Below are 14,184 nucleotides of genomic sequence, written 5' to 3'. Positions count from 1 at the left end.
GTGTCTTTATAGACCCTTTCGGAATGAAAGATAAGAAGATAATTTGTTTGTAAATAACTTACCCAAGAAAGGGTGCTTCTATAGATCCATTCGGAAAGAAAGGGACGATCTAGAGACCCTTTCGAATCGAAAGGGTGCCTCTTTAGATCCTTTCGGAAAGAAAGACCCTTTAGAGACTGTTTCGGAAAGAAAGGGTGCCTCTATAGGCCCTTTCGGAAAGCAAGGGTGCCGCTATAGACACTTTCGGAAAGAAAGAGTGCATCTATTGACTCCTTGGGAAAGAAAGTGTGCCTCTATAGACTCTTTCGGAAAGAAAGGGTGCAACTAAAGGCCCCTTTTGGGTCTTTGTGTGCATCTATAGACCCTTTCGGAAAGAAAGAGTGTCTCTATTGGCCCTTTCGGAGAGAAAGGGTGCCTCTATAGAACCTTTCGGAATGAAATGGTGCCTTTATAAACCCCTTCGGGAAGAAAGAGTTCCTCTATAGACCCTTTCGGAAAGAAAGGGTGCCTCTTTAGACCCTTTCGGAAAGAAAGGGTGCCTCTTTAGACCCCTTCGGAAAGAAAGAAAGGGTGCCTCTTTAGACCCCTTAGGAAAGAAAGGGTGCCTCTTTAGACCCCTTAGGAAAGAAAGGGACCCTCTTTAGACCCCTTAGGAAAGAAATAGATCCTCTAGAGACTCTTTCGGAAAGAAAGCGTGCCTCTATAGGTCCATTCGGAAAGAAAGGACGTCTCTATAGACCCTTTCGGAATGAAAGGGTGCCTTTATAAACCCCTTCGAAAAGAAAGAGTTCCTCTATAGACCATTCGGAAAGAAAGAGTTCCTCTATAGACCCCTTCGGAAAGAAAGGGTGCATCTATAGACCCCTTTGGAATGAAAGGGTGCCTCTATAGGCCCTTTCGGAATGAAAGGGTGCCTCTATAGACCCTTTCGGAATGAAAGGGTGACTTTATAAACCCCTTCGGAAAGAAAGAGTTCCTCTATAGACCCCTTCGGATAGAAAGGGTGCCTCGATAGACCCTTTCGAGAAGAAAGGGTGCATCTATACACCCTTTCGGAAAGGAAGGTTGCCTCTAGAGACCCTTTCGGAAAAAGGGGTGCATCTATAGAACCCTTTGGAAAGAAAGGGTGCCTCTATAGACCCTTTCGGTATGAAAGGGTGCCTTTATAAACCCCTTCGGAAAGAAAGAGCTCCTCTATAGACCCTTTCGGAAAGAAAGGGTGCCTCTTTAGACCCTTTCGGAAAGAAAGGGTGCCTCTTTAGACCCCTTCGGAAAGAAAGGGTGCCTCTATAGACCCTTTTGGAAAGAAGGGGTGTCTCTTTAGACCGCTTAGGAAAGAAAGGGACCCTCTTTAGACCCCTTAGGAAAGAAAGGGACCCTCTAGAGACTCTTTCGGAAAGAAAGCGTGCCTCTATAGACCCCTTCGGATAGAAAGGGTGCCTCGATAGACCCTTTCGAAAAGAAAGGGTGCATCTATACACCCTTTCGGAAAGGAAGGTTGCCTCTAGAGACCCTTTTGGAAAAAGGGGTGCATCTATAGAACCCTTTGGAAAGAAAGGGTGCCTCTATAGACCCTTTCGGAATGAAAGGGTGCCTTTATAAACCCCTTCGGAAAGAAAGAGTTCCTCTATAGGCCCCTTCGGAAAGAAAGGGTGCCTCGATAAACCCTTTCGGAAAGAAAGGGTGCTTCTATAGACCCATTCGGAAAGAAAGGGACCCTCTAGAGACTCTTTCGGAAAGAAAGGTTGCCTCAATAGACCCTTTCGGAAAGAAAGAGTGCCTCTATAGACCCTTTCGGAATGAAATGGTGCCTTTATAAACCCCTTCGGAAAGAAAGAGTTCCTCTATAGACCCTTTCGGAAAGAAAGGGTGCCTCTTTAGACCCCTTCGGAAAGAAAGGGTGCCTCTATAGACCCTTTTGGAAAGAAAGGGTGCCTCTTTAGACCCCTTAGGAAAGAAAGGGACCCTCTTTAGACCCCTTAGGAAAGAAAGGGACCCTCTAGAGACTCTTTCGGAAAGAAAGCGTGCCTCTATAGACCCCTTCGGATAGAAAAGGTGCCTCGATAGACCCTTTCGAAAAGAAAGGGTGCATCTATACACCCTTTCGGAAAGGAAGGTTGCCTCTAGAGTCCCTTTTGGAATAAAGGGGTGCATCTATAGAACCCTTTGGAAAGAAAGGGTGCCTCTATAGACCCTTTCGGAATGAAAGGGTGCCTTTATAAACCCCTTCGGAAAGAAAGAGTTCCTCTATAGGCCCCTTCGGAAAGAAAGGGTGCCTCGATAAACCCTTTCGGAAAGAAAGGGTGCTTCTATAGACCCATTCGGAAAGAAAGGGACCCTCTAGAGACTCTTTCGGAAAGAAAGGTTGCCTCAATAGACCCTTTCGGAAAGAAAGAGTGCCTCTATAGACCCTTTCGGAATGAAATGGTGCCTTTATAAACCCCTTCGGAAAGAAAGAGTTCCTCTATAGACCCTTTCGGAAAGAAAGGGTGCCTCTTTAGACCCCTTCGGAAAGAAAGGGTGCCTCTATAGACCCTTTCGGAATGAAAGGGTGCCTTTATAAACCCCTTCGGAAAGAAAGAGTTCCTCTATAGACCCCTTCGGAAAGAATGGGTGCCTCGATAAACCCTTTCGGAAAGAAAGGGTGCTTCTATAGACCCATTCGGAAAGAAAAGGACCCTCTAGATACTCTTTCGGAAAGAAAGGGTGCCTCTATAGGCCCTTTCGGAAAGAAAGGGTGCCTCTATTGAACTTTTCGGAAAGAAAGGGTGCCTCTATAGGCCCTTTCGGAAAGAAAGGGTACCTCTATAGGCCTATTCGGAAAGAAAGGGTGCCTCTATAGACCCTTTCGGAATGAAAGGGTGCCTTTATAAACCCCTTCGGAAAGAAAGAGTTCCTCTATAGACCCCTTCGGAAAGAATGGGTGCCTCGATAAACCCTTTCGGAAAGGGACCCTCTAGATACTCTTTCGGAAAGAAAGGGTGCCTCTATAGGCCCTTTCGGAAAGAAAGGTTGCCTCTATAGAACCTTTCGGAAAGAAAGGGTGCCTCCTTAGACACTTTCGGAAAGAAAGGGTGCCCCTTTAGATTCTTTCGGAAAGAAAGGGACCCTCTAGAGTCTCTTTCGGAAAGAAGGGGTGCCTCTATAGGCTCTTTCGGAAAGAAAGGTTGCCTCTATAGGCCCTTTCGGAAAGAAAGGGTGCCTCAATAGGCCCTTTCGGAAATAAAGGGTGCCTCTATACACACTTTTGGAAAGTAAGGATGCGTCTGAATACCTTTTCGGAAAGAAAGAGTGCCTCTGTAGACACTTTCGGAAAGAAAGGATGCCTCTAGAGTCCCTCCTTTCGCAAAGAAGGGTGCCTCTAGAGACCCTTTTGCAAGGAAAGGCTGCTTCTATGGACCCTTTCCGTAAGAAAGGCTGCTTCTATGGACCCTTTCTGATAGAAAGGAAGCACCCTGGACCCTCTTTTGGCCTTCACAAAATATTACGATTTTAGACTTCTCTAAATTATTTTTTTTGTTTGTAAATAACTTACCCAATATAGTATCCTCATCATATGTATGCCACCGCTCAACCTCATCATCGTCCTTGGTCAACCAATCGGGCAGCTCAGATTCATCAATCAAACGTTCCCGGCCAGGATGTAGGCGTTCATCTTCCGCCTTCCTTTCAATATCCATTTTCTTAAACAGTTCTATTTCTTCTTCCGAACGGCCAATCATCATATTAATCATTTCATCATCAGGCACCTCATTTTCTTCTTCCTCATCACCATCATCGGCATGGAGAATAGTTTGCAAGAATTGTTGACGTTCGCTGCCCGTCGATTTCTGATCGAACATACCAGCCTGGATAACTTTCTCGTCCATGTTCAATTTGTAGCGAGCCGCTGCCAAAATACGTTCCTCCACAGAATTCACCGTCATCAGACGCAGAACACGTACCTCATTACGCTGGCCAATACGATGAGCACGATCCTGGGCCTGTAAATCTTGATGAGGATTCCAATCGGAATCGAAAATCACCACAGTATCGGCTGTTTGCAAATTCAAACCCAAACCACCGGCACGCGTGGAGAGTAAGAAAACAAAATAATCCGAATCCTTGGCATTGAATTTGCGTAGCAGTTCACCACGATCTTCGGCCTTGGTGGTACCATCTAAACGTAGGTAACCGAATTGGCGCCAGCTCAAATAGTCCTCAATAATGGTCATACATTGGGTCATTTGACAGAAAAGCAATACCCTGTGTCCCGTGGCTTTTAATTTCGGCAAAATACGATCCAAAAGCTCAAATTTACCAGAGACACGATATAGATCTGGCCCCGACACCATGCCATGGACCCCAGTGTGATCACAGAATTTCTCTTCAATGTGTTGGAACATAAAGGGGTGATTGCAAAGTTTGCGCAGCTGGACAATTGTGTTCATCAGGGCCTTGGCACCACCCTTGCCCTGTTTACCCTTTTCGGAGCCATCGGTTAGCAATACACCCTTCGACTGCATGTGCTTATAGAGCACCCTTTGTAGGCCAGACATGTCACATTTGATAATGTATTCCACCTTATCGGGCAGCTGATGTTCGACTTCCTTTTTCAAACGTCTCAACAGGAAAGGACGCAGTACCTTGTGCAAACGCCGAATAATCAAAATAGTTTCTTCTTCATTCAACTCCACCTTTTCACCGGTGGTGGCAAAGGGTGCATTAAACCATTGCTCAAATGTGGAGCAGGATTTGAAAATCGAGGGCAAAAGGAAATTTAACAAAGCCCACAATTCCGGCAATTTGTTCTGCAAGGGAGTACCGGTCAGCAGCAGACGGTATGGGGCAATGTAATGGGTATTCAAAACTTGCGTCAGCTTGCAGTGATGATTCTTCATACGATGACCTTCATCAATGATCATGTATTTCCATTGGATCTTGGCCAAAACTGCCTTATCTTTGATGACATATTCATAGGTGGTCAGGAGTACGTTGAACTTGGTGGCCCGCATTTGATTTTGCAGCAGACGACGGCCATGAGGTGAACCCTTATAGCTTACCACACCCACTGAGGGGGCCCATTTCTCAAATTCCAACACCCAATTCGGCAAGGTGGACAATGGAACAATAATCAAATATGGACCCATTACCTTCTTGCGATCCATTAAATACGTGACCAGGGATATAGTTTGAATGGTCTTACCTGGAAAGGAGGAGGAAGAGGAGAAGATTGATAATGTAAAATGGATGAAATAACATATCAGCTGTATGGTTTTTGTTTCATTTTAGCCAATGCAAGAACCCTACTCTGCCCGTATGGTGACTTCTATAGTACCTTTTTGAAAGAAAGGGTGCCACTTTAGACCCTTTCGGAAAGAAAGGGTGCCTCTATAGACCCTTTCGGAAAGAAAGGGTGCCTCTTTAGATTCTTTCGGAAAGAAAGGGACGATCTAGAGACCCTTTCTGAAAGAAAGGGCGCATCTTTAGATCCTTTGAAAGAAAGGGACCCTCTAGAGACTCGTTCGGAAAGAAAGGGTGCCTCTACAGACCCTTTCGGAATGAAAGGGTGCCTTTATAGACCCCTTCGGAAAGAAGGAGTGCGTCTATAGACCCTTTCAGAAAGAAACGGTGCCCCGATAGGCCCTTTCGGAAAGAAAGGGTGCTTCTATAGAACCCTTCGGAAAGAAAGAGTGCCTCTATAGGCCCTTTCGGAATGAAAAGGTGCCTTTATAGACCCCTTCGGAAAGAAGGAGTGCGTATATAGACCCTTTCGGAAAGAAGGGAGCCTCAATAAGCCCTTTCGGAAAGAAAGGGTGCTTCTATAGACCCTTTCGGAATGAAAGGGTGCCTTTATAAACCCCTTCGGAAAGAAAGTGTGCTTCTATAGACACATTCTGAAAGAAAGGGACATTCTAGAGACCCATTCGGAAAGAAAGGGTGCCACTTTAGACCCTTTCGGAATGAAAGGGTGCCTTTATAAACCCCTTCGGAAAGAAAGTGTGCTTCTATAGACACATTCTGAAAGAAAGGGACAATCTAGAGACCCTTTCGGAAAGAAAGGGTGCCTCTATAGACCCTTTCGGAAAGAAAGGGTGCCCTGATAAACCCTTTCGGAAAGAAAGGGTGCCTCTTTAGATTCTTTCGGAAAGAAAGGGACGATCTAGAGACCCTTTCGGAAAGAAACGGCGCATCTTTAGATCCTTTGAAAGAAAGGGACCCTCTAGAGACTCGTTCGGAAAGAAAGGGTGCCTCTACAGAGCCTTTCGGGATGAAAGGGTGCCTTTATAGACCCCTTCGGAAAGAAGGAGTGCGTCTATAGGCCCTTTCTGAAAGAAACGGTGCCTCGATAGGTCCTTTCGGAAAGAAAGGGTGCTTCTGTAGAACCCTTCGGAAAGAAAGAGTGCCTCTATAGGCCCCTTCGGAATGAAAGGGTGCCTTTATAGACCCCTTCGGAAAGAAGGAGTGCGTATATAGACCCTTTCGGAAAGAAGGGAGCCTCAATAAGCCCTTTCGGAAAGAAAGGTTGCCTCTATAGACCCTTTCGGAATGAAAGGGTGCCTTTATAAACCCCTTCGGAAAGAAAGTGTGCTTCTATAGACACATTCTGAAAGAAAGGGACAATCTAGAGACCCATTCGGAAAGAAAGGGTGCCACTTTAGACCCTTTCGGAAAGATAGGGTGCCTCTATAGACCCTTTCGGAAAGAAAGGGTCCCCTGATAAACCCTTTCGGAAAGAAAGGGTGCCTCTTTAGATTCTTTCGGAAAGAAAGGGACGATCTAGAGACCCTTTCGGAAAGAAAGGGCGCATCTTTAGATCCTTTGAAAGAAAGGGACCCTCTAGAGACTCGTTCGGAAAGAAAGGGTGCCTCTATAGACCCTTTCGGAATGAAATGGTGCCTTTATAGACCCCTTCGGAAAGAAGGAGTGCGTCTATAGACCCTTTCGGAAAGAAACGGTGCCTCGATAGGCCCTTTCGGAAAGAAATGGTGCTTCTATAGAACCCTTCGGAAAGAAAGAGTACCTCTATAGGCCCTTTCGGAATGAAAGGATGCCTTTATAGACCCCTTCGGAAAGAAGGAGTGCGTATGTAGACCCTTTCGGAAAGAAGGGAGCCTCAATAAGCCCTTTCGGAATGAAAGGGTGCCTTTATAGACCCCTTCGGAAAGAAGGAGTGCGTCTATAGACCCTTTCGGAAAGAAACGGTGCCCCGATAGGCCCTTTCGGAAAGAAAGGGTGCTTCTATAGAACCCTTTGGAAAGAAAGAGTGCCTCTATAGGCCCTTTCGGAATGAAAGGGTGCCTTTATAGACCCTTTCGGAAAGAAGGGAGCCTCAATAAGCCCTTTCGGAAAGAAAGGGTGCTTCTATAGACCCTTTCGGAATGAAAGGGTGCCTTTATAAACCCCTTCGGAAAGAAAGTGTGCTTCTATAGACACATTCTGAAAGAAAGGGACAATCTAGACACCCATTCGGAAAGAAAGGGTGCCACTTTAGATCCTTTCGGAAAGAAAGGGTGCCTCTATAGACCCTTTCGGAAAGAAAGGGTGCCCTGATAAACCCTTTCGGAAAGAAAGGGTGCCTCTTTAGATTCTTTCGGAAAGAAAGGGACGATCTAGAGACCCTTTCGGAAAGAAAGGGCGCATCTTTAGATCCTTTGAAAGAAAGGTACCCTCTAGAGACTCGTTCGGAAAGAAAGGGTGCTCTGATAAACCCTTTCGGAAAGAAAGGGTGCCTCTTTAGATTCTTTCGGAAAGAAAGGGACGATATAGAGACCCTTTCTGAAAGAAAGGGCGCATCTTTAGATCCTTTGAAAGAAAGGGACCCTCTAGAGACTCGTTCGGAAAGAAAGGGTGCCTCTACAGACCCTTTCGGAATGAAAGGGTGCCTTTATAGACCCCTTCGGAAAGAAGGAGTGCGTCTATAGACCCTTTCAGAAAGAAACGGTGCCCCGATAGGCCCTTTCGGAAAGAAAGGGTGCTTCTATAGAACCCTTCGGAAAGAAAGAGTGCCTCTATAGGCCCTTTCGGAATGAAAAGGTGCCTTTATAGACCCCTTCGGAAAGAAGGAGTGCGTATATAGACCCTTTCGGAAAGAAGGGAGCCTCAATAAGCCCTTTCGGAAAGAAAGGGTGCTTCTATAGACCCTTTCGGAATGAAAGGGTGCCTTTATAAACCCCTTCGGAAAGAAAGTGTGCTTCTATAGACACATTCTGAAAGAAAGGGACATTCTAGAGACCCATTCGGAAAGAAAGGGTGCCACTTTAGACCCTTTCGGAATGAAAGGGTGCCTTTATAAACCCCTTCGGAAAGAAAGTGTGCTTCTATATACACATTCTGAAAGAAAGGGACAATCTAGAGACCCTTTCGGAAAGAAAGGGTGCCTCTATAGACCCTTTCGGAAAGAAAGGGTGCCCTGATAAACCCTTTCGGAAAGAAAGGGTGCCTCTTTAGATTCTTTCGGAAAGAAAGGGACGATCTAGAGACCCTTTCGGAAAGAAACGGCGCATCTTTAGATCCTTTGAAAGAAAGGGACCCTCTAGAGACTCGTTCGGAAAGAAAGGGTGCCTCTACAGAGCCTTTCGGGATGAAAGGGTGCCTTTATAGACCCCTTCGGAAAGAAGGAGTGCGTCTATAGGCCCTTTCTGAAAGAAACGGTGCCTCGATAGGTCCTTTCGGAAAGAAAGGGTGCTTCTGTAGAACCCTTCGGAAAGAAAGAGTGCCTCTATAGGCCCCTTCGGAATGAAAGGGTGCCTTTATAGACCCCTTCGGAAAGAAGGAGTGCGTATATAGACCCTTTCGGAAAGAAGGGAGCCTCAATAAGCCCTTTCGGAAAGAAAGGTTGCCTCTATAGACCCTTTCGGAATGAAAGGGTGCCTTTATAAACCCCTTCGGAAAGAAAGTGTGCTTCTATAGACACATTCTGAAAGAAAGGGACAATCTAGAGACCCATTCGGAAAGAAAGGGTGCCACTTTAGACCCTTTCGGAAAGATAGGGTGCCTCTATAGACCCTTTCGGAAAGAAAGGGTCCCCTGATAAACCCTTTCGGAAAGAAAGGGTGCCTCTTTAGATTCTTTCGGAAAGAAAGGGACGATCTAGAGACCCTTTCGGAAAGAAAGGGCGCATCTTTAGATCCTTTGAAAGAAAGGGACCCTCTAGAGACTCGTTCGGAAAGAAAGGGTGCCTCTATAGACCCTTTCGGAATGAAATGGTGCCTTTATAGACCCCTTCGGAAAGAAGGAGTGCGTCTATAGACCCTTTCGGAAAGAAACGGTGCCTCGATAGGCCCTTTCGGAAAGAAATGGTGCTTCTATAGAACCCTTCGGAAAGAAAGAGTACCTCTATAGGCCCTTTCGGAATGAAAGGATGCCTTTATAGACCCCTTCGGAAAGAAGGAGTGCGTATGTAGACCCTTTCGGAAAGAAGGGAGCCTCAATAAGCCCTTTCGGAATGAAAGGGTGCCTTTATAGACCCCTTCGGAAAGAAGGAGTGCGTCTATAGACCCTTTCGGAAAGAAACGGTGCCCCGATAGGCCCTTTCGGAAAGAAAGGGTGCTTCTATAGAACCCTTTGGAAAGAAAGAGTGCCTCTATAGGCCCTTTCGGAATGAAAGGGTGCCTTTATAGACCCTTTCGGAAAGAAGGGAGCCTCAATAAGCCCTTTCGGAAAGAAAGGGTGCTTCTATAGACCCTTTCGGAATGAAAGGGTGCCTTTATAAACCCCTTCGGAAAGAAAGTGTGCTTCTATAGACACATTCTGAAAGAAAGGGACAATCTAGACACCCATTCGGAAAGAAAGGGTGCCACTTTAGATCCTTTCGGAAAGAAAGGGTGCCTCTATAGACCCTTTCGGAAAGAAAGGGTGCCCTGATAAACCCTTTCGGAAAGAAAGGGTGCCTCTTTAGATTCTTTCGGAAAGAAAGGGACGATCTAGAGACCCTTTCGGAAAGAAAGGGCGCATCTTTAGATCCTTTGAAAGAAAGGTACCCTCTAGAGACTCGTTCGGAAAGAAAGGGTGCTCTGATAAACCCTTTCGGAAAGAAAGGGTGCCTCTTTAGATTCTTTCGGAAAGAAAGGGACGATATAGAGACCCTTTCGGAAAGAAAGGGCGCATCTTTAGATCCTTTGAAAGAAAGGGACCCTCTAGAGACTCGTTCGGAAAGAAGGAGTGCGTCTATAGACGCTTTCGGAAAGAAACAGTGCCCCGATAGGCCCTTTCGGAAAGAAAGGGTGCTTCTATAGAACCCTTCGGAAAGAAAGAGTGCCTCTATAGACCCTTTCGGAATGAAAGGGTGCCTTTATAAACCCCTTCGGAAAGAAAGTGTGCTTCTATAGACACATTCTGAAAGAAAGGGACAATCTAGAGACCCATTCGGAAAGAAGGCATGCCACTTTAGACCCTTTCGGAAAGAAAGGGTGTCTCTATAGACCCTTTCGGAATGAAAGGGTGCCTTTATAAACCCCATCGGAAAGAAAGTGTGCTTCTATAGACACATTCTGAAAGAAAGGGACAATCTAGAGACCCATTCGGAAAGAAAGGGTGCCACTTTAGACCCTTTCGGAAAGAAAGGGTGCCTCTATAGACCCTTTCGGAAAGAAAGGGTGCCCTGATAAACCCTTTCGGAAAGAAAGGGTGCCTCTTTAGATTCTTTCGGAAAGAAAGGGTGCCTCTATAGACCCTTTCGGAAAGAAAGGGTGCCTCTTTAGATTCTTTCGGAAAGAAAGGGTGCCTCTATAGGCCCTTTCGGAAAGAAAGGGTGCTTCTATAGAACCCTTCGGAAAGAAAGAGTGCCTCTATAGGCCCTTTCGGAATGAAAGGGTGCCTTTATAGACCCCTTCGGAAAGAAGGAGTGCGTATATAGACCCTTTCGGAATGAAGGGAGCCTCAATAAGCCCTTTCGGAAAGAAAGGGTGCCTCTATAGACCCTTTCGGAAAGAAAGGGTGCCCTGATAAACCCTTTCGGAAAGAAAGGGTGCCCTGATAAACCCTTTCGGGAAGAAAGGGTGCCTCTTTAGATTCTTTCGGAAAGAAAGGGACAATCTAGAGACCCATTCGGAAAGAAAGGGTGCCTCTTTAGATCCTTTCGGAAAGAAAGGGTGCCTCTATAGACCCTTTCGGAATGAAAGGGTGCCTTTATAAACCCCTTCGGAAAGAAAGTGTGCTTCTATAGACACATTCTGAAAGAAAGGGACGATCTAGAGACCCTTTGGGAACGAAAGGGTGCCTCTTTAGATCCTTTCGGAAAGAAAGGGACCCTCTACAGACTCTTTCGGAAAGAGAGGGACCCACTATAGTCCCTTTCTCAAAGTAAGGCTGCTTCTATAGACCCTTTTTAAATAAAAGTGTGCTTCTATACCCCTCCTCAAAGAAGGGGTGCTTCTGTACCACTCCCCCTTCTGCTTCTATACCCCCCTTTTCGCTTTTATACCCCTTCAAGGAAAGGGTGCTTCTATGAACATTTCTGAACTAGACCCTTTCTGAAAGATTTCTAAAAGAAAATTTTGGAAAAGTGCGGTTTAAGTCCACCCTCGGATCGTTTTGATTTGTCTTGCAATGGGTTCTGCTCAAGGTCCTCATTACGAAGGTATAACTTTCTTAAGGGGCAAGTCCATACTTCCTGGGAAAAAGGTTCCAAAGATGTAAAAGCACCCACGGTCACCATGTGTAGTGACTACAACTACAACTACAACTTTTGAATCGGGTAGTGTGCTGGTCCAAAATATACATATAGTAATATTTCTGTTCATCATCGGTCAATTCATTCCGGTATCCCGATATCCCCAAAATAGTTCAAAAATATTAGCAAAAATGGTACGCACGGTATCCGGTATCTCTCTCAAATCAAATCATCACTTACCCAGACCCATTTCATCGGCCAGAATACCATTGAGATTATTGTTGTACAGCGAAACCAACCATTCCAGACCCTTGATTTGGTATTCCTTCAATTTACCATTGACCAGAATGCTAGCCTGCTCCGTGACCTTTTCGTGTATGGTGTGGGCAATGCTGTAATAAGTTTGCTCCTCCGTACGGTATTCATCATCCTCGACTTTGACCTTTTGAATCAATGCCTTAACCTCCTCCTCACTGCGATGATCATCTTCTTCGATTCCGGTCTTCTTGCTACCATCGGCATTGGTTGTTTCCTTGTTGGCTGCCTCTTCTTTGGCCCTTTCTTCTTCCTTGACCTCTTCATCGTCATCACACCAATCCCAACCGGGATTTTGTTCCAACCACTTGGCCAAGTTCTTCAACATTGGACCCTCCTCTCCGGTCAACTTCTTGCCGGTGGCTGTCTCCACCACGGTAACATGTAAATCTGCAGCAATACAATTATCATCAATGGTCATGTATTCTCCACTCATCAACAAATCTTTCTTGTATTGCAATAGCCGCTTGTGTTCCTCCTCCTTCTTGCGCATTTGGTCATCCTTATGCTGTTTGACCATCTGGGTCAAGTTGCTGATATACTCATCGGTCTGAGACAGCAAGAAGGCCAAACGTTTATCTTTCTTTTGATCGATAAGTTTACGATAACCCTCTTCATCCTCGGCCATCAAGCGACGCATACGTTCCTTTTCGATCCTCTCTTGTTCCTTCTTTTGTTCCCTCTCCGCGTTGGCATGGTAGTTCATAATTGCCTTATTAATCCTGGCCAATTGGGCCTTGTTGTTCCTGTGATATTCCTTGAAATCTTTGCCATGTTGTAGAACAGCTGCGAGGAACTCTTGGTGCTTTTGTCTGCGCTTACGTTCCGCCTCAAGTTTTTGTTGTTTCTCCAATTTCTCTGTGGCTCGAGCTTCACGTAACCCCTGACGTTTGGTACGTTTGTAGGCCTTAATGTTGACAGCTGTCTCCAAGGTGGTATCGCGACGGGTACATTGGACAATCTCGGTCCGCAATTGGCGTTGGAAATTTAAAACTCTCAAAGCCCTCAACTCAATGGCTGCCTGTAAACGTAAATCCTCCGGCATTGTGGCTGGTAGTCGCTGCAATTCTTGCATTCTCAGGGCAATGCGTGAGGCAATGCGATTTTCCCGTTCTTGTAGCAGGACAATGGGATCTAAGCCCTGAGGTTTGGCAACTGTGGTGATGCGATTTGGTTTGGGCATGGGTTGTTGTGGTGGTGGAGCACCATGTTTGGGCACTCCTTGTGGTGGCATACCCACTACGCCAGGGCCGGGTGGTCGTATACCCTGTGCGGCCATGGTTGCAGGCATGGGTGATGAAATTGGTGGTTGGCCACCACCCATCATAGGAGGACCAGTGGGTTTTCCACCATTCGGCATTTGATGCATATCTTGGACATTTGGTGGTTGTGTTTGAGGTACCCCCACACCTGGTGGCATTTGTTGTTGTTGCTGCTGGATATGGGGTGGTGGTTGCATTTTTCCCGCCACATTTGGCGGTTGACCGTAGGCCGATGCTGGTGGTGTGCTACATTGAGGTGGTGTACCCGTCTGCCCTGGCTGCTGTTGTTGCGGTGGCACCGGAGGACAAGGTGCCGGACCTGGTACTCCTGGATGTCCTGGTATTGTGTTGGGTGGTTGCTGCTGTTGTTGTTGCTGTTGCTGCTGGGCAGCAGCTACTGCAGCAGCCTGTTGCTGGGCTGCCTGCTGGAATGCCTGTTGCATTTGCAGAGAGATGGGTTTGTTGCGAGCCAAAAGACGATAGGCGGTAATTTGAGTGCGCAACATATTAATCTGATTGCTGGTCAAATGTTGATGTTTAGATGTGGCCCTAATGGCCAGTAGCTGGGTATAGCGAGGATCTTCCTGCAGACCTTTTTCTTCCATGGTGTCGATGGCACGTTGCAAGGCGTGTAGGTTTTCTTGACCCGCCCGTTCTGGAGGTCCTGGTGGCCCCTGGCCGGGAGGACCGGTGGGTGGACCCTGAAAAAAATAAAGAGAAAGGATGGGGTTAGTTATGGAGTTTTTATTTCAAATAAAATTGGACTTTAATTTTAAAAGAATCTTTGGGAAGTAGTTACGTCTAGTATGAGCAGACCTCGGGACCCATGAATTCATCCTAAATACGTGAGATTTTCGATTTAAATGACAGCCTAGTTTCTCTGAGTGGGAGAGTTAAGAGAAGAAAGATCGAAAACGCATAAGCACATGAAATTAATTTACCAATTGAGGAGTTGGTTAGGCCCACAGCATCGCATGCGATAACAGCGAGGTCGACTACTGTTGCTTATGAGAT

The 14,184-nt window shown here is 46.2% G+C and overlaps 1 protein-coding gene across 1 annotated transcript in view; it reads right to left on the bottom strand.

Annotated features, from left to right (window-relative positions):
- brm (ATP-dependent helicase brm) overlaps positions 1-14,184 on the bottom strand; it is a 31,787-nt gene that overhangs the window by 2,282 nt on the left and 15,321 nt on the right. The window contains exons 3-4 of the mRNA XM_073985733.1: positions 11,834-13,871; positions 3,536-5,185 (exon numbers count right to left, since the gene is read on the bottom strand). Of these exons, the coding sequence (XP_073841834.1) occupies positions 3,536-5,185; positions 11,834-13,871 (3,688 nt within the window). The remainder of the gene's footprint in view (positions 1-3,535; positions 5,186-11,833; positions 13,872-14,184) is intronic.

This window comes from Musca autumnalis, unplaced genomic scaffold (assembly GCF_047663935.1).
Source record: "Musca autumnalis isolate F117 unplaced genomic scaffold, ASM4766393v1 scaffold_4, whole genome shotgun sequence".
Lineage (NCBI taxonomy): Eukaryota > Metazoa > Arthropoda > Insecta > Diptera > Muscidae > Musca > Musca autumnalis.
This window is presented reverse-complemented; position numbering and strand designations above follow the sequence as displayed.